General features: G+C 43.9%; 1 protein-coding gene across 1 annotated transcript in view; it reads right to left on the bottom strand.

Annotated features, from left to right (window-relative positions):
- The window catches only part of CCDC6 (coiled-coil domain containing 6), a 107,154-nt gene that overhangs the window by 51,845 nt on the left and 31,270 nt on the right, over nt 1-24,039 (bottom strand). The window contains exon 2 of the mRNA XM_080822684.1: nt 857-1,006. Within this exon, the coding sequence (XP_080678810.1) occupies nt 857-1,006 (150 nt within the window). The remainder of the gene's footprint in view (nt 1-856; nt 1,007-24,039) is intronic.

The following is a 24,039-nucleotide window of genomic DNA, read 5'->3' as shown; positions in this document are numbered from 1 at the left end:
TACGAGGAAATGCATCTACCTCTCTTAGTCACCTGACAAAGTGGAATTACGTGTCCTCCTGGCATAATTCTACACCTGCCCATGATCTTGGACGAGCTGTGGTATATAATGAAAACTTAATATTCCACTTATTCTTAAGTTCATATTAAGTGAACCACAAAATAATTTCCCCTAAAACAAATTTTACTTTTTGTGATTTACTAGTAAGCTTTGAGGGGGAAAAAAAGGAGCCTCTGAATTAGGAAAAAAAAAAAAAAATCAAACCTTCCTATATGTTTTGTGTTATGTCTTCTATAAACTATTAGTGATTAATGTTAAATTATAATAGCTGTCTGATATCTGTCCAGGAACATACTACTCACCCATCTGAACACACCTGATTGCACGTAATTTTAACAACATACCATAGATATCTTATATTTTCCCCCTAAATTGACCTTTCACTTTATATACTCATATTTTAGTGCAAAAGACCCACTCCTGCTGCAAAAATGTTTACGTATTCATTATAGATTCAATGTATAAGGAGGAAGAAGTCCCACATTTAGTGCTAATCCTCATATTTCCAAAACACCACATATAGCAGTTACTCCTGTGCTAAGGCTTCAGGCTCATCAGCGACTTTGAGAGGTGCTCAAAATATAAAATATCTTCCCTTACCTAAGCAGATGGGTCACAGAGCCAAAGTCTTGAGTATTACATCGCTGCCATCTTTACCTGGCATTTTTAATCTCCAAAGAACTTTAGCTACAACCTCATCAGCAAACGTTTCAAGCCAAGTGCTCCATCAAAGTCATTTCTTCCTAGAGAGGAAAACAGGCAGGGAAAGATGTAAAGGGAGAAAAGATAAATTTACCTGCATCAATTTTCTGGAGAGCTCATTAGTGAGGAACTCTTCTTCCTTCTCATAATTTACAGCAAGGGTTTCTTTCTCCTTCTGCAAAGCCTGGATTTTCTTGAATAAAGTGTTACTGATGAATTCTTCCTCCTGCTCAGCCCTGGCTTGCTGTTAAAAAAAAGGGGGGGGGGGAATAAATGAAAAGAGAGCAACAACAACAACAACAAAAATACGTTAAGGAAACGGGAAATTTACTAATTAAAATACAGTTCTTATTTGCAGAGAGGGCACCCATTTTAAGGAGATTTCTATTTTTAACTGTGAACCAATGCACCCCAAGATGCATAAACCAGAGGGGCTGAGTCACAACCCCAAAAGCAAATCTGGCTATTCCCCCAAAGGGCCTTCCTGTATATGTACGGCCCCTCTTCTTAAAGTGATATTTCAAAGGCATTAATAAAGACTGTTTCTATGACAGTTTTTAGAATCAATCCCAAGTCAATCACTAGACTACAGAGAGCTCTGTAGATGGCAGACAGGTCCAGTTGTGGGGTATACGCCAGCCATTCCTGCTAACTCCCTGCAGGTCACTACATCTCAGAGGGTTATAGTTAAAATATCTAGGCAACAAGTTTTATTGAAGCAGAGAAGTTCAACGTGCTTGAAAGTAAAATCCTGTCACCTCTTTAGGATGTTACTGAAAGGCTTTGGATGTGCACTTTTAAAAGCAATGCAGGCCCACGTGAATTCGATGACACGCTCAACGAAGGGTAATTGTAAGGAAACACACAAGTGGCTAGAAAGTCTTACTGAAGAAGCAGGAATCCAACCAGTGAAAAGTAAGGGTGGATGAAAGGAGTTTTATTTTTTACTTTATTAATTTCCCACTGGGAATTTTTTGGAGGTGCGGGCAGGGACAGGCATATTTTAAAAACAGAATTTTAAAAACAGAAGAAAAGAGGGTCACAATAATTCAACGGAGATGAAAATTTCTTCTGTAGCATCCCCCCACTCCATGCTGTTTTACCATAATAAACAGAAAAACTTAACCATCCTTAAAGGAAATTAATTTTTTCAGAAAAACCTGTTTCAAGTGAACTCAACTCTACTCAAAGCACTTTTTAAGCCACATCATTGTGATGCATTAATCCCAAATAATGCGTTCCTGTTTTATCAGCCGAGTGGAGGCAGAAAGAGCTCAGAAAGAGCTCCGTCAATTCCAAGCCGCCAGCACCTGTCACTTACAATAATACAAAAGCCAGAGGGCAGGAGACAAAAGGGCAGCAGCACTAAATAATTACCACCTTTTATTGAAAAACCTCTGACAACCACCTCCAAGTCTGGTGGTTTAGATCCCCGTTCATATTCGCTCGCCTCCCCAGCGCCTGTGCCCTAACAGCCACGGTTTCCGGGGAGCCTGTCCTCTGTGCTTGCCATCTCTGTGGCCGAAAGGAAGCACCCCAGTCCCCAGAACTGCCTGTCAAGGAATTCTACAAGAGAGCCACTCGGAGTACTTCAACTGAAAAACAGAGCTGCACAAAGACTGGGAACTTTGGGAGAAGGTCCAGTAGAAACCACCTGGGATAGGTCAGGAGAACTGAGCCCCTAAGGGCATGTCTCAGCTAATAAGTGTTTCTTTCCATCCAAGAGCACCCACGAAGAGGTCCCTAGGTTCCAGTGGGCTCCCTCACACCTGATATTCTATAAGCCCTTCCTAGTGCCGTGCTCTCCACCACGGCCCCGAAAATCTCCTGAGGACTGGTGCTTCCCCTCCCTGCCTTGAAATGACTCCCCACTCCTCTTTAAAACTCACGTACGTCCAGGTGTCAATACTAGTGCAATGGGCAGGAATCCAAAGAATTTACGGAGGCACACTTGACACGTAGATCCAAGCCCACAATCTGTTCAAGCTACTTGTTTCTCTGGTTTTGACTGACAACGAACGTCCTATATGACTTGATTCCTGAGTATTCTAAAAGTTACAGAATGGAGAGGTAGAGAGGAACTATAATGCCTGCGATTCTGCCCTTAATTTTTCAAAAGGGTGTTGGCCATACATTATTGTCATCATCAGGTCAGACTCAACCTCTTACGTGTTGCTACACGCTCAGAATTTTAGACACCTGGTATATTTGATCACCAGCCAGGAGAGGGCCAGACTCTCCCCAGGCTCCGGGAACCCCCCCCTCCCCTTCGCACTGGGGCCTGGAAGTAAGAAGCTGGAAATAAGGCACAAGCCCTAAGTGTTTGCCCGTGGAGCTTGCTTCCCTGCCTCCCCCTTCATCTAACCATTAAGTTTCAGGGACAACAGATTTCAGTATAATATAAAACAGAACTCCGCGATGAAAAGCAGATTTGTGTTTGCCAGGGGCTGGGGGGCGGGGGCGGGGGCGTGCGTGTAAGATGGGAAGCGACTGCTCATGAGCGCGGGACTTCTGGGGCGATGAAAATGTTCTGAAATCAGTGCTAACGGTTTACACAACCTTGTGAATATACTAAAAATCAATGAGGTGTATACACTTTAAAAGGGTGGATTTTATCGTACGTGAATTATATCTCGATTAAGAAAAAGCACTCTGAATAATTAGCAGGGTCTGTATTTCACGGAGCACCTGGCTTCCTTTGCAGTTCTTCCCAGAGAAAGCAGCAAAATTTTAAAAGGACGGGGGCGGGGAGGCATTGAAGAGCCCCAGATCTGCTGTAAAGTGCCTTCCCAAGTAAGTGACACAACGCGGGTCGTGAGGCTGAGGCTTTAGCTAACAAAATTATTCACCATTTCAGAATAGCCACTTAATTCTAGGCAAAGCCCATTAACGGAAAATGCCGCTCTCAGGACCCCTGAATAACATGCGGAACTGCTCTGGGGAGGCTTGTCAAAGCCTCTCTAACTTCGCGGGGGCTGGACAGGCCCTCACAGACTCCATCAAAGGCCTCCTCTAAGCTCAGTTTTTGCCACGTTTTCATCCGAACCCCGGCTGGTGGTTAGTCTGTGTCCCGTGGCATCTGACATCCAGAGGAAAACCACCTGGAGGACAAGATTCCAAGTCCCCGGAAATGTAAAGCCAAGTCCACCCTCTTTCTAACTGGTCACAACCACTGTAGGAATTAACACATAAACGAGGACAAAAGGCAAGGTGTTGTATCCAACAGAGCCTCAGCGAAAATTGTTTAGAAGATCAGACAGAGTGGACAACCAGGGGTGAACTGATGTCCAGAGTCCGCGCGGAGAGCCACACAAAGCAGCCAGCATCCGCCACTTCCCCTGCAGCCGTCTCCCATGCCATGGGCTGCGTCTGCCCAATGTCAGTCTGGGGCCTGGCTCTTTCTTACCCTAACTCCAAAACAAGCCTTTTATTGAAGCTGTAAACGAATTATCCTTCCAATTTATCCCCACCCCCACCCCACCAAAGACAAGAGCCTGGGAGACAGTGGCCTAGGAGCAAAGCAGCAAGGCCCACGCACTACTCAGCAGGGGGACAAGATACAACAAGCTACTGCTTCCCTTTTTATTCGAAATGCTTGACAATTTCAGCATATCTAAAGACATCCAAATTTGAAAATAAAACTGTATTTCAAAAGCTAAATGTAAGAATTTGGTTCACCTATAACTCCATAAACTCCCAAAAGAAAAGGTGAACATAAAATTAGGAATGCTCTGAAGGAGGAAAACTTTACTGTGTGTTCTGCCTATGTCTGTAGAGTCGAAGACTGGGAAGATCCAGGGAAAATTTTTTCAATATCTGTGATTAAAGCTGCATGTTCAATATGGTTCTAGATGCTGTGTTTAGAAACTGAGCAGCTCTGGTGTAACCATACTCACTTATGCCCCTGGCAATAATCATCTGAGGTCTGTAAACACACGGACCACAGCAGAAAGCATCTCACCATCACTCACTCTTTCCCCTGCCTATCAAAAATCCAACACTAAAAAAGAGGGAAATATTAAATAGGGGAGGAAGCAGAACAGGAGAAATTGACGAAGTACTCGGGCAAAAATAAACACCAACAAAATTCTTAGAAGAATTACTTTCTCCTGAGTCACCACATATTTAGGCAACCACACTCTGAGCACAATTTTCTGTGAAGGGAAACAGCCCATTCTGCCCCACTGCTAGGATGACCAGGGCACAAATCTGATAGGAGTTTCCAGTGTGGTTGTTGAGGGTTTCTGCTCTTTATCGCAGCATTTTGGAGATCAAGGGCGGGTGGAGAAAGGAGAATTCAAAAACTCTCAACAGCAGCATTCACTGCTGATGAGAAAAATCCGAGTGCCGAAACCAAACTCATGTAGGATGATGCAATTCCTGATCTGTCAAGCATGAGAAAAAGAACGGTTTTCCAAAGCAGGCAATCAATATTTGATAGCAGCCATAGGTAGAGGGTATAATCAAGAGAAGATACGAGTGACTACCAAGGTAGCACATTAGCATTTGTTTTTAAAAATTACTTTTAAGTTGATTGCTGACTTGTCTTAATGACAAAAAATCATAAAGGTAAGATTACCTTGAAGCTCAAATGCTTAAGAATCCAGGCAGGCTCTATTTATTATTTTAATTATCTAAATTTAGGAATCTATTTGAATATATTATTTAAATTCACTATTCTGTTGCCTAGTCACTTACAATCCGTATTTTAATGATCTTAACATCTCAGTTTGAAACAGCATCGGAAACTAAATTGTTAAAATCGCAGGAGCCACCCAACACAAGGCCAGGCAAGTGACTGAAACCCTGTGCTGTCTCCACTGTCATTTACTAGGGTCACCACAGCACAGTCCGGGGAGATGCTGAGTTCAACAGAACCCATGCCGGACGGCTGGTGCCTCTCAGAGGATTTGCCTGAATATCAGCCGTACCGCTGGGTTTATCCACAACAAACCACTGTCCTGCCGTGGTCCTGCTGGGTCTGTTTAACACTGAAGTACCAGTACCACAGGGGTGGGTGGCAGGCGACACAGAAGATAAGTCCATTAAGTACCTTCACTTCTTCAATTAGAAGCACTAGAGAGATGATTTCACACATCAGATGTGTGAGCATTAGAATTTCCCACTTAGTCTGTGGAAGCACTAGGTTGTTTTGTCTTTCCTCCATGTACTGCACACTACCTAGGCTTATAGTAAGAACAGTTAATAATCAGTAAATTCAAGCACTTACTTATTGCATTCCAGTATTGCCAGCAAATCACTGAGTACACAGGGATCAGAGCAGAATCACTGTCAGCCTTGCCACTGGGCTATTCTACCCCAGATACTATGCCCAGGCCATCTGCAGGACTGCAGGGCAAGAGAGAAACAGCAAGAAAGGGTGACTTACGAGACAAGAAGAACTCAGAGAATCTCGAGGTTAAGAAGGACTCCAACAGCTACTAGGTTTTATCAACCTGCTGTGCCTCTCAGATCAGCTTCAGTGAACACCAAGCCTCACCACTCTGCTGTCAGTCTGCCTACTTCACAAGATGTCCACCTCCAGCTGAGTGACCCCAGACAAGCCATGTGACCTCTTGGGACCACTGCTTTCTCCTCTGTAAAGTGAAAAGAATGGCACCCCCTTCTGGGTCGGTGTGAAGATAAATTTATATACTTCACAGAAAGAGCTCAGCATAGTATCTTGCCTAAGGAAGCACTCAAAAGATAGTTACCAAAAAGCCTGGGAAGAAGCATGTACAAGAGGATTAATGAGAAAACAATGAAGTCTTATGGAGTTCACTTCATTTAATGAAAAGTTGAAATGGACATAATTATGGCACATCCACAGAAAAATATTGAGGAACCATCCAAAAAAAAAAAAGATATATAAATATATATATATATATATATATATATATATGGTTTGCGCTTACTATCATAAAAGATGTCCAACAACAAACGGTTAAGTGAAATATCAAAATGGAATGTTTATATCTAAAGTAGAAGGACCCTCGACTGAGTTCCTAAAGAAAAGCCACACATCAAGGACACAATGCACTATGAATAAATTAATAGAAACAATCTATTTACAGTTCCACACATACACACTAGCTACCCTACCCTCATGATCAGCAAAGGCTTCAGATATTCAAGTTCTCAGAAACTATAAAATAGTTTTATCTGAAACATTACAAAGAAAGAAAATTTGGTGAACGAGCAGCAAGAGAATAGATCGGGCAGGTTTGAAAAAGAAAACAGAATTTCTTGAAATAAATGTTTAAATTCATCTTGCATTTTGTATTTCAATAGCAAATTTGACAGAGCTGAATAGCAAACACTGAAAGACATAAAATTAATCCAGAATGTAGCACAAAGAAACAAGAAAATGGGAAATGGGGAGGATAGCAGTAGATACAAGGAGGAAATGAAAAATCTGACACATTATCTCACTAAAGATTAAGAGGGAGAGAATACTTGAAGAGATGATGGTTTCAGATGGTGTATCTCAGAAATACCATCTGAGAACAGCCCTGAACTAATGAAAGACATGAATCTATAGATATAGAAAGTACCAAGAATTGGTACCTAGACACATTTTAATCCAACTGTACCGCATTAAGACAAAAATCTTAAAAACAGTCTAAAGAAAAGACAGATGATCCACAAAGAAAAAGCAGACTGACAATCACTTCTCAACATCGACAGGGAAAGGAAACAGCAGAGTATTTTCAAAATGAAGATAGAACAACCGGCAAACTGTACTGGGATATCAAGATGAACCGTCTTTTAACAAAACTCACATTTCTAATATAAAGCAAAACTGAGTTTATCACCAGTAGATCTACACTAAGAAAGCTTCTACAGGATGGACTTATCCCAGAACTGTCTACAATGCACAAAGAACTGAGGAGCAAACAAACTAGTAAAAATGAAGGATAATCTCAACAAAGATAACATCTAGTCTGTGAGGTAAAACTGTGAGTGAGCCCTCTTGCTCAACTACAGACCCCAATAGTTAAAACCAGAACTAGAGACAAGTCAGCTTAGCTCATGCTCTTACTATAACCCACTGGCTTATTTCTTACCACACTTTCTGGAGGCATTGGAGATGTTCTGTAGTGACCAGAACAATCCAACTGTCAAGACCAGAAGTGTTTACCTAGAAGACCACACACCACCAAATTCCCTTCTTTGCCCATGATTACAGGCTGCACATATACCAACCCCACCCATGACCATGTGTCCCCCACCTGCTTTCTTGTAGGACCCCTTGGAACCTCTCCATAAAACCACCAGGGGTTGACCTTGTGGGAGGTCAGTTGTTAAGGCTTGTTGAGCCTGACTGCATCCAAAATAAATTTCTCCCATTCTCTTTTCCAAATCCCTCTTGATACTGGCTTCTCCTGCAACAAGTTTATCTGGCAACAGTGCTGGCAAACCCAGCCAGGGGCTGTGCTCTTAATTTGTCCAGCCCCCTTGGAACTACCCAGCCGGAGTGGGTGGTGACAGCAGGATACCAGGACTCCCCCCATTCCTCCCAGCGTTTTGGGAGACGGGCGTTTTGTTCAGAAACAAAAATACTGAACCAGCACCCAAATACTGAATAGTAATAGTGTCAGTCAAAGGGGATGGTGAGAATTAGAAGATTTTAAGGTCCTCATATTTCCTAAAGATCTAACATACTTCTTTTAAATGTGCACAGTAGAATTTCAAGAATAACTAGTAAACGAATAGAAATAGAGAACTCCTAAACCAGCAGAAAAATATTTTAAGCTAAAAGGTACAAAAAGAAAGAAAAAGATGGTAGAAAGAAGGAAACTACCTCAGTAATCAGAACAAACACAAGCAGACTAAACTAGACAGACTGTGAGATGGGAGGGGGAGAGCAACACCAAGAAGCTATTAGATGAAAGTTCTAAGTACAGAGATGAAAAAAAGATATATCACACAAACATAACCCCGGGGATATAGGATTATATTAATACCTGTCTTAAACAGATTTTACAAGAAAACACATTTTTGGGAAGTTCTATCAAGCACAGAAAAATAAATAAGACAAAAATTCAAAGTATGATGGCTGGTAAAGAAAAAACAAAACTATCATTATTGGCAGCATTATTTAAAAACTATAAAACTCAGAGGCATGGGTGGCTCAGTCGGTTAAGCATCTGATTCTTGATTTCAGCTCAGATTGTGATCTCAGTGTCCTGGGATCTAGCCCTGCATGGGGTTCAGGGCTCAGCAGGGAGTCTGCTTCAAGATTCTGTCTCCTCTTCTGCCTCTGCCCCTCCCCCTGCTCCCATGCTGGCTCTCTCTCAAATTAACAAATCTTTAAAAAAAAAAAAACCTATAAAACTCTCCTGAAAATTCCAATAATTAGAAGACAGACAGAGACCATGGCATTTTGTACATACCAGCCATAAACAGAACACACTTTTCAAAAAGATATTATTTAATGTAGTCATGAAAATTTTAAGGCACCTAAGAAGAGATCAGCCAAAAGATATCCAAGATCTCTATGAAGAAAGTAAGTCTGAACTGAAATACACTTAATAAAGAAAATGCAAGAATAGATCTACAAATTTACTACTGTAGGTGTGCCCAATTCTTCCCCAAACCAGCCATGAATTCAATGCAATTTAATCAAAATATCAACAGGGTTTTTTGAGAAACCTGAGGAGCTGATTCTAAAATCTTTGTTAAAGCACAAGGGCCAAAAGAGGCAGACCTCCCGAAGAAGAGTATGAGAAAGAAACCTGCCCTACTGGAGAGAGACTTCCTATAAACCTACAGCTCTTCCCTCATACACTGCTGATGGGAAAGCAGAGTGCTGCCAGCCCTTTGCATGCAGTCTGGATGATTCTCCAAGTTAACCCTCAAGTCACTGTATGACTCAAACCAATCTTGCGTGTATGCCCAAGAACACCAAAAACCTTTCTTCATGTAAGAATGTGTATACAAATGTTCCAAGAAGCACTATCATTATAGCCAAAAAACGGGAAGAACCCAAATGCTCATCAACTGATGAAAAGATAGATAAAACATGGTATAGCCATAAAAAAATAAAAATCCTGACCTTACAACATGGATGACACTTGAAAATATCTTCTTGGTAAAAGAGACCAGACAAAAAAGACCACAGAACATAGGATTCCATTTACATTAAATGTCCAAATTGGGCAAATCCAATGGGACAGAAAGTACATTAGTGGGAGATTAGGGTTGAATGTGGGGGGAAGTAAGAAATGGCCACTAAAAAGTACGGGCTTGTTTTTTGGGGTGACAAAAATGCTCTGTAATTAAACAGTGGTGATGGTTACATAACTTCACTAAAAACAACTGAATTGTACTTTTAAAAAAAATATTGTATTTATTTAACAGAGACACAGAGATCACAAGTAGGCAGAGAGGCAGGCAGAGACAGGGGGAAGCAGGCTCCCCACTGAGCAGAAAGCCCGATGTGGGGCTCGATCCCAGGGCCCTGAGATCATGATCTGAGCTGAAGGCAGAGGTTTAACCCAATGAGCCACCCAGGTGCCCCTGAATTGTACATTTTTAAAGAGTGAATGTTATAGTATGTGAATTAGATCTTAATTTAAAACGAAGTAGGGGGCTTAAGCCACTCTGGGAGATACAACAAACTCTTTACTCCCCACTGCCCTGGGCCAAGAGTGGACCAAGGATTGGGGGGGTGGAGAGTCCTCCTCCCAGTTCTCAAAGACCCACTGGGAAAAAGGCGGGGAAACTCTGTCCCTAAGACGCCCGCCAGATTCAATTCAGAGACTGTCTACAGAAAAGTGGCGCTGGGAACACTGTGTCTCTATGGCCCAGGCACACAAACCGAAGACTAGACCAGACGAACAGACAACCACCCCTTCCTCTACAAGGACCCTACCAATGAGAAACCACCCCAGTGGTCTAGGCTCAAGAAGCGGCAAAGGCATGGAGAATATTGTAGCCCAGGCATTCCAGAACGTCTAAAAGCAGAGCAGCAGAGCAGCAGAGCAAGAACATGAGGAAAATGGGGTCCCAGAGGCCCCACTCTATGTATAAGGTACTGGAGCAATTTGAAGCTTGTGGTATAATGACAGAAGTACAACCACCGGCAAAACTCAAACCCAGTTCAATTACTGATTAGACTGACTCAATCTCACATTGATGGCCCAATAGAAGAGACATGCTCATTTCCGGATATAAATATTAATATTATTATCTCAGTCTTTGACATACAATGTCTGTAGTCAATCAAAAGTTACAAAAAAAAAAAAAAATAGGGGCACCAGGCTGGCTCAGTTGGACAAGTATAAGACTCTTGATCTCAGGGTTGTGAGCTCGAGCCCCATATTGGGTATAGAGATTACTTTAAAAATAATAAAAGGGCGTGCCTGGGTGGCTCAGTGGGTTAAGCCTCTGCCTTCGGCTCAGGTCATGATCTCAGGGTCCTGGGATCGAGCCCCGCATCGGGCTCTCTGCTCGTCAAAGCGCCTGCTTCCTCCTCTCTCTCTCTCTCTGCCTGCTTGTGATCTCTCTCTCTGTCGAATGGGTAAATAAAAAATCTAAAAAAAAAAAAATAATAATAATAATAATAATAATAAAAGATACGGATATTGGGGAGGGTATGTGCTATGGTGAGTGCTGTGAAGTGTGTAAACCTGGTGATTCACAGACCTGTACCCCTGGGGCTAATAACACATTATATGTTAATAAAAATTTTTAAAAATTTTAAAAATTAAAAAATAAAAATAACAAAAGCAAAAACATCCTATATGAGTAGGAGAAAGGAGAAGGGCTTTTTTTCCCCCTCTTTAAGTATGAGCCAATTCAAGGCACAATTTTCTTTGTTTCTTTTTCTGTATTTCTTTGAAATATAAGTTTCTTTGGTATTTTCTCATTTTCCCTCAAAGAATTATCTATTTCTTATTTGTACACTTACCAGATTGGTAGTATATTCAACGTGCTCCATAGGCCCTACCAATATAGTGTAATTCTCAAACAAATCCTACCCCTAAAGGAATCATGGCCCCAAATCAGCTACCTCCCTTTCCTTATAAAACAAAGTTGTGAGTATCTAGAAGCTCTTTCAACTGGGAAATTGAGAAACAATCAGACCGACCCAAATTATACTAAAATGTGAAAGACTGTTTTCTCCAATCCTGATGACTTCTTATGAGAGGACAGGAGAGTATAGTAGGATCCCTGGCTGAATATCTTTGTTCTACCAGTTATCTACTGCTGTGTAACAAACCGTCCCAAAATGTAATGCTCATGAACAACAATATATTATTTGTCATCATTCTACAGGCATTCCCTTGGCTGGTTTCACTGAGCTCACTCATGCTGCTGCACTCAGCTGGAAGTACAACTGAGCTAGGATGATCTAAGATCAAGGGAGTAGGAAAAAGTTTTCATCTCTTAGTGAGAGAAGCAGTAAAATACTACTCAATCAGGATACTTCCCTTTTTCAAAGTTTCTTCTTCTTTTGAAGACACAGATTTCCTAAAATCTCTCAAGGTTTTTCTATAAATGATCGGCATGGGAGAGGAGCAACTCTAGAATTTGGTTAGTACTTTAGGTTGGTATTAGTAGGAGGATTACCTGCATTGTTAATGACTATATGAAGTATGGTCAGAAGCTTTTTTGGGGGGCGGGGGGGATCATACCATGATCAATTCCTACTGCTAAAACTCATTTCCTTGTTTCCTGATAGCACTAGAGGATGTAGAGTCTCCCAATGGAATAACAACACATTTTCCCAATTATAAACACAGGAACTGGTCCTAAAAGATCATGATGGGTAATCTCCTCAGATGCATAAGCAATATATAAAGAGATCAGACCAAAAAAAAAAAAAAGAGAATCAGACCAAAACTCATAGTCTGCGCCTATGAGTCTCAAGGCACACACACCTGTAAGATGGACCAGAGATACAAAGACAGAAATGAGCACATCAGTGTTCTGCGTTTGTGATTCCCATCACTCATTAACTTCAACCCATTACCTTCTTCACCTGGAAGCTATTACTATCTCCAGGGTCCATCTTGGCTCAGAAGCCCTGGGGGAAGTTATCCACTGCTCTGGGAAGATGTGCTCTTAAAATGGAGGCTTCTAGGGGTACCTGGCTGGCTTTGTCAGTAGGCTGTGTGACTCTTGATCGTGGGTTATAAGTTCAAACCCCACACTGGGGGCAGTGATTACTTAAAAAATAAAAACTGAGGCCTCTACCATTTTTTTCACAAGAAAACCACGAATGCCACACCCTTTATACCCTTTCCTATCCCCAAACACCTCAAGGTTTCCAAACTTGGTGCCAGGGCAGTAACTGAGACCCGCAGAACAGGAATATGGAATCGCTACAGCTCACCAAGCTTGGGAAACGGGCATGGCGACTCAGCTGCCAACTGAGCAGAGCAAGGAATCCGGCGAACAGGTCCTACTCCGAAGGATCAACAGGGGGAGCTGTGGTACAGGGACCCCAGTGAACGAGGGCAGCTCAATAGGCAGAAAGACAGGAATCCTTCCTCCCAGAAGGTACATTCTCATCAACAGAGGCATTATGAAGAAAATTAGAAACAACAAAACAATCAAGTCAAGAATAAGCTCACTGGTGGTCACCTTCACCCTAGAGGGAGAGCGGAGACTGCGATCGATTACTGTTGCAGACTGAATGCTGGTCATTCACAAAGTGCCTTGACTCATCAGGAACCCTGCATTAGGAACGACGTCCCCGCTAGGTCTGCCATGGGCAGGGTGAGCCCCAGCACTACTGCCAGGAGGCATCCCTCATCAACAGCAGGCTTCCCTCCATAATAAGTTCCCAACCAGAACGGCTGACACGTAGAAGCAGCAGCTACAGCGATCAGATTTTTACAATGTACTTCAGTACATGAGAATCTCCTACATGGCAAGCACTGTATGGATATGGCAGCGAGGACCACTGACACTGTCCCTGCCCTGAAGTGGTATATAATCCTAGCAATTAGGTGAAAGTAACATCATTAATCTATACACTTAGCAGCTGGCCTTAGAGTCATCTTGGCCGCATAAAATAGGCTGAACAATCAAGGGATTTAAAATGAAGAGTAAGCTGCACAGAAAAGGGAAGTATTTAATCCACTGCAGTAACAGAAGAAACAGCCCAGCACAGAAGCAGTCCAACGACTCCTGAAGGGGGGTAAAAACGTAAACAAATATACAAACTTGATGTTATAGACATGCATACGTATGTTTGTATCCATAAATGAATCATCAACTCTGTGGACCATTACGTCCCCCACACTGTAGGAGGCTCCTTCTATACATCTCATTCGACTGATAGAGGGGCTTCCCGTATTTCAGCCCCACATAAAAACAAGAGCTGAGAGAGGTCCAGCAACTTGCTCAAGGGTCCCAGCTACTAAGTATCAGGGCTACAGTTCAAACCTAAGCCCTGGACTGGCTCCAAAGCTCCTAGTCCTTTTATGGCCTACTCCACCGTTCCAGTAACAGTGTCGCCCCCCAGGGCAGGGAAGGTAGCACGACGCTCCAGAAAGCAGCAGAACCTCTGAGCTCAGTCTTAAAGCCAACGTGGGCCGCGGCACCATGCCTGGGCTTCACAAAGCAGCTCATCTTGGGGAGGAGCTACCCTGTAATTTCCTTTCCCAAACGAACTAACTAAATGGAGGGTGACTGACAGGTAACCTTTCAGAAGCGCCCAAGAACCACTTTCTGCTACTGCTACCAATTTCCTGATGGTACCCACATGGTGTTCCCAGGCTGACAGCACGCTCTGGAAGTCAGCGTTACTCCACACGCCCTTCTCCCCTGCTCTTGCAGAGTGAACGAAGATGCATCTGTCGGGATGAGGGAAGACAGGTCACAGGAACATGGGAACAGGTCGGCCACAAGCAGGCAAGTGAGGGTCTGGATTCAAGTCTAACAGGGAACTGTAGGATAAGAAAAGTCACACTCTGTGTGTGTATGAAACAGCTCACATATAGCAGGCCTCACCACTATTCTCTGAAAGGTTGCTTACAAAGCTTAGCCCTTACCTGGTGACTGGGAACTTGAATTGGGAAGGGTCCCACCATCCTGATTAAAGGGGCTCATTGTGTCAAAACTCTACAAACGTTATGGTTTGTGATGAACTCCTGCTTTCCTTTGGGTGTCTGGGATTTGGGGACACGCTAAGCAGAGGGGCTCATGTGATCAGTCCCAGTGAAAGCATGGGTGCTGAGTCTCTACTGAGCTTCCCTGATAGACAACATTTCGAATGTGTTGTCACACCTGCGGCTGGGGGGAAGTAAGTACATCCGGTAGGACTACTGGGAGCGAACTCTTACAAGCTCATGCCTGGCTTCCTCCAGACTTCCCTCTGTGAACCTTTGCCCTGTGCTCATTTTGTTTTGTAGCCTCTGGCTGTAATAAATCTTAGCCATGATCATGACTGCATACTGAGTTCTCCCAGCAAATCCACAAACCTGGGGGTGGTCTTGGCAACCAGGGCTCACTTTGTATCTAAAAAGAATGCCCTTTCATCCAGCCTTCCAAAACCATGGGAGCCACAGAGTGCATATGGGAGCACACATCAGACCCATCACACTGTAATGATTTCAGCATGGTGGTATAAACTATAACCCAAAGCCTGAACGTAAGTACACCCTGACTAAGAAGGCCATGAGACTCCTTAGCCAGAGAAACCCCCCCAGATCTCCAGACTCTTAACCAACTACCTACTTACCAGCTTCAACTGGAGCTCATGAAGGAACCTCAAACACAACCAACATCAAACACATCTTGAGTAAACATCTTGCGTAAACACTTCCTTGTGTCCAATTCAATCCATCGGAACACCTTGTTTATAACTGAAATAGATCTAGAATGTTTCTTTCTATTCTTCCCCTTGCCTCTGTTCCAGCCACCACCATCTTTTACCCAGCTGACCACAGCCGCTGAGCCAGCCCTGCAGATTCTTCCTCTCGCTCTCATATAATCTATGCTCCATTCTGCATCCAAAGTGATTTGGCCAAAGACTGACCACTCCATTGCCCTACATCAAGCCCTCCAGTGCCTTCCCAGATACTCAGAAATGGTGACTCCTTCCGATAATCTACTAGCTCTCCACCATGGAGTCCCTGCCTGCCTCCCCCTGCCATGCTCACAGCGTTCCAGCTACACCAGCACATCCCACACATGCCAACCTCATGATTCCTGTGAGGCACTTGGGCACTAGCTAGACCCTCTGCCACATGGCAGGCTGGTCACCTGTCATTCCACATCTCCCCAAAGAGGCTGCCCCTGCCACCAAACCTAAAGTCAGCCCACAGTCACACATCCCATTATACAGTTTTCTGCTTCTGATGGTTTTATTTCTCCGTCTCCCTCAGGCCTCACCAGAATGTTGGCTTATGAAGCACAGCACGTCTGCTGGTGACTGCTGCAACTCCAGAGTCTAGAACCGTGCCTGGCATCTGGCAAGCACTCAAACACTGGATACATGGGCACTCGGTGAGATGCAGGAAAAGCCTTCTCTCAGTCTCTGAGCCTTCCTCCTTTCACTCTGCTGGTTAGCAGATGCTCAAAGCAGTGTCAGGTTCTTGTGACAAAAAGATGAGTAGTACTGTCACTGCTCTTGGCACTGCTAGTCCAGTAATTCCAAATCCATCACAGCCTTTCCCAGCCTCCATCAGCTTCCACGGAGGCCGCCAACACCGCAACATAGCCCTGTACTTGGTAGCTCTGACTTCCATTCTTACCACCTTCCTATCACCACCGCCACATCATGGTCGGGGTAGCCAAGGACGGCAACTAACCCCCAGCCCGAACTCTCTCTCCTCCTCCTTTCCACAACAGGACCCCCTCGTGCTCTACTTGGACCCATGACCATCAAGCCAGACTGCATCTCCCTGCCCCCCTGTCAGCAAGGGGAGCCCTGAGGCCAATCTAGTCTATAGGAGATGGACAGAAGCAAGCGGCAGCATCTTGAAAAAGGAAGCATCGTCACCCACTTTCCTCCTTCCCACAGCCTGGAATCAGCTGAGGGTTATGAGGCACAGAGGCATGCTAACCTCCCACAAAATGGCGGAGCAGTGATACAGAAGATGCCAGGCCCATGAACAGCACAGAGCAGGGGGCTGGTGAGGGGCAGTTAGAGACTCAGAGCCACATTTTGGATCTCCCTTTCAGCAGGTTAGCTTCTGCCACAGTACAATTCCTTAGACGAAAACTCATCAGTGTGAGAGGAAAGTCAGATCTAAGTTTAGAAATTAAAAGCTCCCCCAAGATATAGTAAATTAAAGTGGTAGAATGTATGTGTATTATGATCCCACGAGTAAAGTTCAATTTAATAAGGATATATAAAATGTAGTCATCTAATAAATAAAAAATTATAAGTTTATTACATAAATGCATATGAATATCATGCATATAAATCATTGTAAAAATTTTAAAAAATAGAACTGCACCTAAGAAATGTTAGTAGTGCCTCTGGAGTCACGCAGTACCCACAGAGCTGAGAACATTTACTTTGCCTATACTAAGCACTAAGTTTTGCAAATATGAACATTCACTTGGCATTTGTATGTGTAGACACACACACCCAGGAGGGAATGTCCTGCCTACAAGCCCAATATCAAGGTTACATTAGCAACACCTAATATTCATTAAGATAAACTACCCATGCCAGGCCCCTCTCCTGACAGACTGGGTCAGCTCTGGGGTGTGGGGCTCAGGGTTTCCGACCAGGCTGGCTGGTGAACCAGAAGCAGAGGAAAGAACAGTGTGCTGGCACTCCGGAGACCTGGGCTCTGGTCCTGGCTGTGCTGTGAACCCCTATTTAGCCTTGGCAAGCTTCCCTCTACCCTAAACCTACATTTCTTTCTCCATAAAACGTGATACAGGGCTTCTGGGTGGCTCAGTTGGTGAAGCATCTGCCTTCAGCTCAGGTCAAGATCTCAGGGTCCTGGGATCCAGCCCTGCTTGGTGCCCTCTATCTCTATCTCAAATAAACAAAATCTTTAAATAAAAATAAACAAAATAGGGGCGCCTGGGTGGCTCAGTGGGTTAAAGCTTCTGCCTTCGGCTCAGGTCATGGTCCCGGGGTCCTGGGATCGAGCCCCGCATCGAGCTCTCTGCGCAGCCGGGAGCCTGCTTCCCCCTCTCTCTGCCTGTCTCTGCCCACTTGTGATCTCTGTCAAATAAATAAATAAAATCTTTAAAAATAAATAAATAAATAAACAAACAAACAAAAGGTGAGGTAATCAAAGTCCCTTACAACACAGCAACTGAAAAAAAAAAATCAGTTACATTCTCCAGAAGAGCTCTAGGGAAAACCTTGCCATCAGAGGACACCAAGGACAAGAAGATAGCTAGTCAGCAGGAAGTGAGAACGAGAACCCAAATATCACTCTTCCCCATTCAGTGATCTTCCCACATCCTCCTCCTCCTTCCCTCGGAGACAGTGGGGACGTTACCCTGGTCTGTACAGCAACTCTTACGTAGTATCCTCCAAACTCGGTGGGCCATTAGCAGCAAGAGAGCAAAGCACTCTGATTAAACAGAAGGAAATACAATTCTCCCCCCGAAGGAAAAGGCCTCTGGATCAAGAGACTTAGAGGGGAGAAAGCTCTGGGGGGCAGCAAGAGAAAAAAAGAAACATTACAAGAGTAGAAAACTCCCAAGAAAGTAAGTAGTCTGCTAGGGAAAACACTGCTAACACTGTTACCTGTCCCCTCAAGACTCCCTGCCTATACATTTGATAAAACAGCTCACGGTAGAGGCACACCGCATCCCTTCACCACACTTATTCTATTCGAAGCACTCTCTGTGATTACATGTTCCTCCAGTGATTTTTGACGTCGGAAATATCCGATCTCACTGACGGTGCCCGATCTCCCTGATGTCCCAGATGTTTCCAATACTTCCACCGTAAGAACTGTCCAGTGAACGTGACAGGGTTGGATATCCTCCTAGCCAGATGCTCCTTCCAGCAGATGCCCCAACTCTGGGTTTCAGGATGGAGTTAGGATATGGCGATTTAAAGCAAACTGCTTCTGACATTCTTCGAAGCTCCAAGCTTTGTCTGCTTCCCATGCAGCTGCAGGTGAGAGAGCTGAGCTGTAGCCAATTCCCTCCCCCGTTCATCATCTGCTTGCTCCTTCAGATGCATCTGGGGTTTGGCTTCTACACCGACTTTCTAAGGAAGCCAGCTTCTCTGAAGAGGGGAAAGGCATGATGCTTTGGTTCAACTGCAAGACTGCCTTTGATGTGGGGGGGGCTGATGGATGAAGGTTCTCTGAGGGAGGGAGGGGTGATTTAACTCCTGGCAAGGGTTTACTGTTCAACATATCATTTCTATTCTGGTTGCACATGAAGATACAGAGGTCAAACTACATGACCTCCTGGATATCCACGCTTGAGTCTGTTTCAGCCAAAGAGAACTCTTTAGTACAGAAGGAGTAACTTTCCCCTGATACAACTTCCAACAAAGTTCACTAACCTGCTATTGGGAATTAAGGTGCAAACCCAGCACAGGTTCCCCACTCCAAAATCCAGAAGACTGCAAACCCAAAGCTGCAACAATGGGACAGGAAGCCAGGTTGCGTGAACTGCATTCGCCGGGTGGCACAGCCTGATCTAAACTGGCACGAGGCAGTGTGACGCTTTATCATCACACCTAGTGTGACTGATCACATGTCTGGCCGATGTGTTTGCTGACGGAGTGCTGTTCAACCCATCTGGAGGTGTTACATGTGGCCTGGGCCCAGCACTGCCTTCCCATGCCCCAACCTGTCAGGAGTTGAACTGTGCCCCCCGCCCCCAAAGGGGTGCTGAAGTCCTTTCTCCAAGTACCTGTAAACATGACCGTATTTGGAAATAGGGTCTTTGCAGATATAATCAGATTAAGAGGAGGTCATCAGGGAGGGCCCTCATCCAATATGACTAGAATCCTCATAAGAAGGGAGAGCACAGAGACAGAACAAGGATGTGCCATGTTGACTGCAGAGGCAGAGACAGAAGCACAGAAGCTGCAGCCAAGAACCACCAGGAGCTTCTAGAAGCCGGCAGAGGCAGGAAAGGACCCTCTCCTGCAGGCTTCCCCGGGAGCATGGCCTTGCAACACCTTGGCTTTCAGACTTTCAGCCTCTGGAACTGTGAGAGAATAAACTTCTGTTGGTTTTTTTTGTTTGTTTGTTTGTTTAAGATTTTATTTATTTATTTGACAGAGATCACAAGTAGGCACAGAGAGGAAGGGAAGGGAGCCGAGAGCCTGATGCGGGGCTCAATCCCAGGACCCTAGGATCATGACCTGAGCTGAAGGCAGAGGCTTTAACTCACTGAGCCACCCAGGTGCCCCTAAACTTCCGTTGTTTTAAGCAACCAAGTTTGTGGCACTTTGTTATGGCAGCCTTAGGAAACGGATATACCTCCATCCTCGCCACCGAAAACCTTAATTCTGAAACATACCGCGCTCCATGGACAAGAGACCAGGGGACTGTATTTTAATGTGCCAGTTTACTCTGCCCATTTCAAAGTAACTCTAGGTTTCATTCACTGTTTCTGGAGACTGGTATTTATATAAATATGTGAAGATTTATAATAAACTGTTTTTGTATTAAAAGGGGAGAGGAAGAAGAAGAGAGAATACACAGGACATATATTTAGCCTTCAAAATTAGCAAGACGGAACAGTTAAAACCATCTAAGTACATCTTCAACGCTTTTCGTGGCAAATAAATGTTCCCCATTTCAGTGATACTGAGGCAGTATTACATTCAAACCCAAAAGAGCCGTCAACATCCAAAATGCTGCAAAATTAACCCTGGTTAGTAATTCAGAGTACCTACCGGTATTTAATACTAGAAAGGAAACAAGGGAAAAGAAGGAGTTTAACAGTGAAGTGTGTGTGTGTGTGTGTGTGTGTGTGTGTGTGTGCGTGAATGTGTGTGTGACAAGTGTATATACTCATTTCCTTATTCATTTATCTAGCAAATATATGCCAATAAACATGTATGACATGTGCCAGAAGGCACAGGGAATGTAATAAAGCTATTATGAGAGACAGAACCTTACACTAGAAGAGAAATGCAACAAAGGAACAAATTGGTCTCCTCCCAGTTCTGAAAATTTCTCTTTGGCTCTAAACTTAAACTTGCCTTCTGTTCTCCTATAGCTCAAGACTGAAAATTTCAGTAATTTGGTAATTTTTGTCAAACATATTAAAAACAATCACTTTGAAATAGTCCATGTACAGAAAGGTGATCCATGGATCAACCAGAGATACACAGAGATTGATGTTTGAAGGAGTTCACTGAATTATCATTCATACAAATGCAAACAACCGATTCACCAACAAGAGGAGGCCAGGACGGGCAGAATCATGCCTCCCCCACCAAAAAAAAAAAAAAAAAAAAAAGGTGTCCTTGTCCCAAATCCAAGAACCTGTGCCTATATTACATGACAAACTGGAATTAAGGAAAGAGATGAAATTCAGGTTGCTAATCAACTAACTTAAAATAAGGAGGCTATCCTGGGACACCTGGGTGGGCTCAATGTCCTCACAGAGGTCCTTACAAGTGGGGCAGAGGTCAGAGTGATACCATATGAGAAGGACTCATCCTGCCATTGCTGGCTTTAAAGATGGCAGAAGGGACCAAGAGCCAAGAAGTCCAGGTGGCCTCCAGACCCTGGAGGGGGCAAGAGAATGGGTTCTCTTCTATGGCCTCCAGAATGGAAGGTAGCTCTGCCACACCTTGATCCGAGTCCAGTGAGACCAGAGCCGGACTTCTAACCTATGGAACAGGAAAATAATAAATCTGCGTCATTCCCAGTCTCTTGGTCATTTGCGGTGACTGGTTACGGCAGAAACAGGAAATACAGGCACTGATAAATGGTTGTTGACCCTAACAATGGAATAATTATGCTGCCATAATTAAGAACAAGGGACGACTGCCATGATACGTGTTGACAAGAAAGAACCAGCTGGGAGCCGCAACATGACCCCAGTTTTGCTAAAAAAATTCACCCCAACCCTCAAATGTGTTAGAGAGAACCAGAAGCACAAGCGATTGAGGGGGGGCTCTGAGGACCAGCACTGAGGACAGTCTTTGTACAGTGAACCTGTTTTTCAAAGTTTCTGCAATAAACAGTTATTTGTCATCAGAAGAAAATATTTAAAGTCCGGGAGAGATGTGTTCAACTAAGGTAGCTGTGACAGGCTCCTTGGTGACTGAACCAGGGAAGACCTGGGAAGGACACACTCCGAGGGATGAGGAAGGTGCCAGGGAAAAAGGGGGTTCAAAGAGCACAGAAGTTCAAGGATTCTCATCCAGGTGAACCTGGGGAGCAAAGATCTTTATTTCATCTGTCCACGTCCCGGGCACACAGCCTGTGCTTCCCGCACCGCTAGTACCTCTGGAAGACGCTGGCCTGCCGACCGCGACTCGGCACATCCGAACTCCCATCTCCCCGGGCACAAAACCATGACAACGCCGCACAGTCTGGGCGGGTGCTCTGCCCCAACACTACCCCCCTGCTTCAAGCCTTCATATTTTTAGTGATTTTGCAGGATGCCAAGGTTTTCAGGAACACATAGATCATGTTAAGGCCAAAACCCCTGTACTCACTTGGATGTTTTAAGAACTATCTTGGCACCAAACTGGCTGAAACAGACCAAGACAAAAGCTCTGACCGTTCCGTGCCTGCCACATGGCATTCTCAATGTGTTCGAGGATATCATGCAAAGAGCACTGACGTTTGGGCTTAATTTCATACTACGTACTCCTATGAAAATACTAACGTAAATTCTGCAATCCTGAAAATGAAATGGTCACTGAAAACTCGAAGAGCAGTTTCGTAATCACAAGCTTGTGTGTGAGCAACGTGCAGAACAGACACGAATGTGTGTGCATGCCTGGCAGCTGGTTCAGAGCATCACCCCTGAAGGGCGACATGCCCAGCTGCCTCACAAAACAGGCTACTTGCCACCACTATTTTCCCAACAGGAAAGCTTCTGCCATTTTTTTTAAAAGCCTCTCCTGGGGTGTCTAGGTGGCTCAGATGGTTAAGCCTTCAGCTCAGGTGTCCTGGGATCTCAGTGTCCTAGGATTGAGTCCCGAGTTGGGCTCCCTTCTCAGTAGGCAGCCTGCTTCTCCCTCTCCCTCTGCCACTCCCTCTGCTTGTGCTCTCTCGCTCTAGGTCTCTGTCGAATAAATAAATAAAATCTTTAAATAATAATAATAATAATAATAATAAATAAAAGCCTCTCCTGTCTAGACAGGATACCAGCTCCAGATGTTTCTGACCGGTAAGTTCCACCACACTTTTGAGATAACTGCCATGTACTACAAACTATACCTATTAAAAAAAAAATCTAAGAAAACTACCCTTAAGTGATCCTGCTTCCAAACTGTACAACAAAAAGCTAAAGGCCACTCTTATGTAATACGTGCACAGAAATCCTGAATAAAGTATTAGCAGAATGAACATGAATACAGTAATGTACTAAAATTTTAAAAATTACTAGTAGGGCTTATCTCAGGAATGAGGCGAGTTCAACATAAAATGATGTATTATTGTATTTCATTACCTTGAGATTTTTTAGGTATCATCTCAACAGATGCAAAACATTTGACAAAACTCCACTCACTCATGAGAACAAACAAAACAAAGCAAACATCCTGTGTCTAAGCTTCTCCCAAAAGCTTTCATCAGACAACATATTTAAGACTAAAGCACAAGAAGCTCTCCCATTAAAGTTCGGAACAAGTAAAGGACGCCTGCTACCATCAGTATCTTTCAAGGTTGTACAGAAGGTCCTGGCTAATGCAATAAACCAAAAGGAAACATGGTCAAGGTGCTTCTTACGTTCAGGCTAACTTCGGAGGCCAGCGTGCAAGTAGGAAATGGCATAAAGTCAGTTTTCCTTTGATTATGATATGGTTGGGGTGGGTCTAGAGAACCCGATTCTGTTAGAAAAACAAAACAAAACAACAGAAAACACGCAGCAGTGGAAAGGTACAAGGAGAGATCCACAGCCGACTGGTGGAAGGAGAGACGGACCAGGGCCCATAAACGCTCGCTGCCTGAGAGTAAAGGAGCCAGCACTGTTTAAATTAGTACTCTCTTCTGTTTACTAGGTATAAATAGCCAGACATGTTAAGTTAAATACGAGTATGACCTGATTCTCTGGTAAGAGATCAAAAGATGCTAGAAAGGAAGAGAACAGAAATCTGTCATTTCAGATGTCATCCACCTAGAAAGTGCAAGAGAACCAACCAATAACTGTTCAGCAGGTAACCAGAGGCTAAGCAACATTTAAAAA

Source organism: Martes martes, assembly GCF_963455335.1.
Source record: "Martes martes genome assembly, chromosome: 14".
NCBI lineage: Eukaryota > Metazoa > Chordata > Mammalia > Carnivora > Mustelidae > Martes > Martes martes.
Note: the sequence above shows the minus strand (reverse complement) of the source record. Positions and strands in the feature narration are given on the sequence as shown.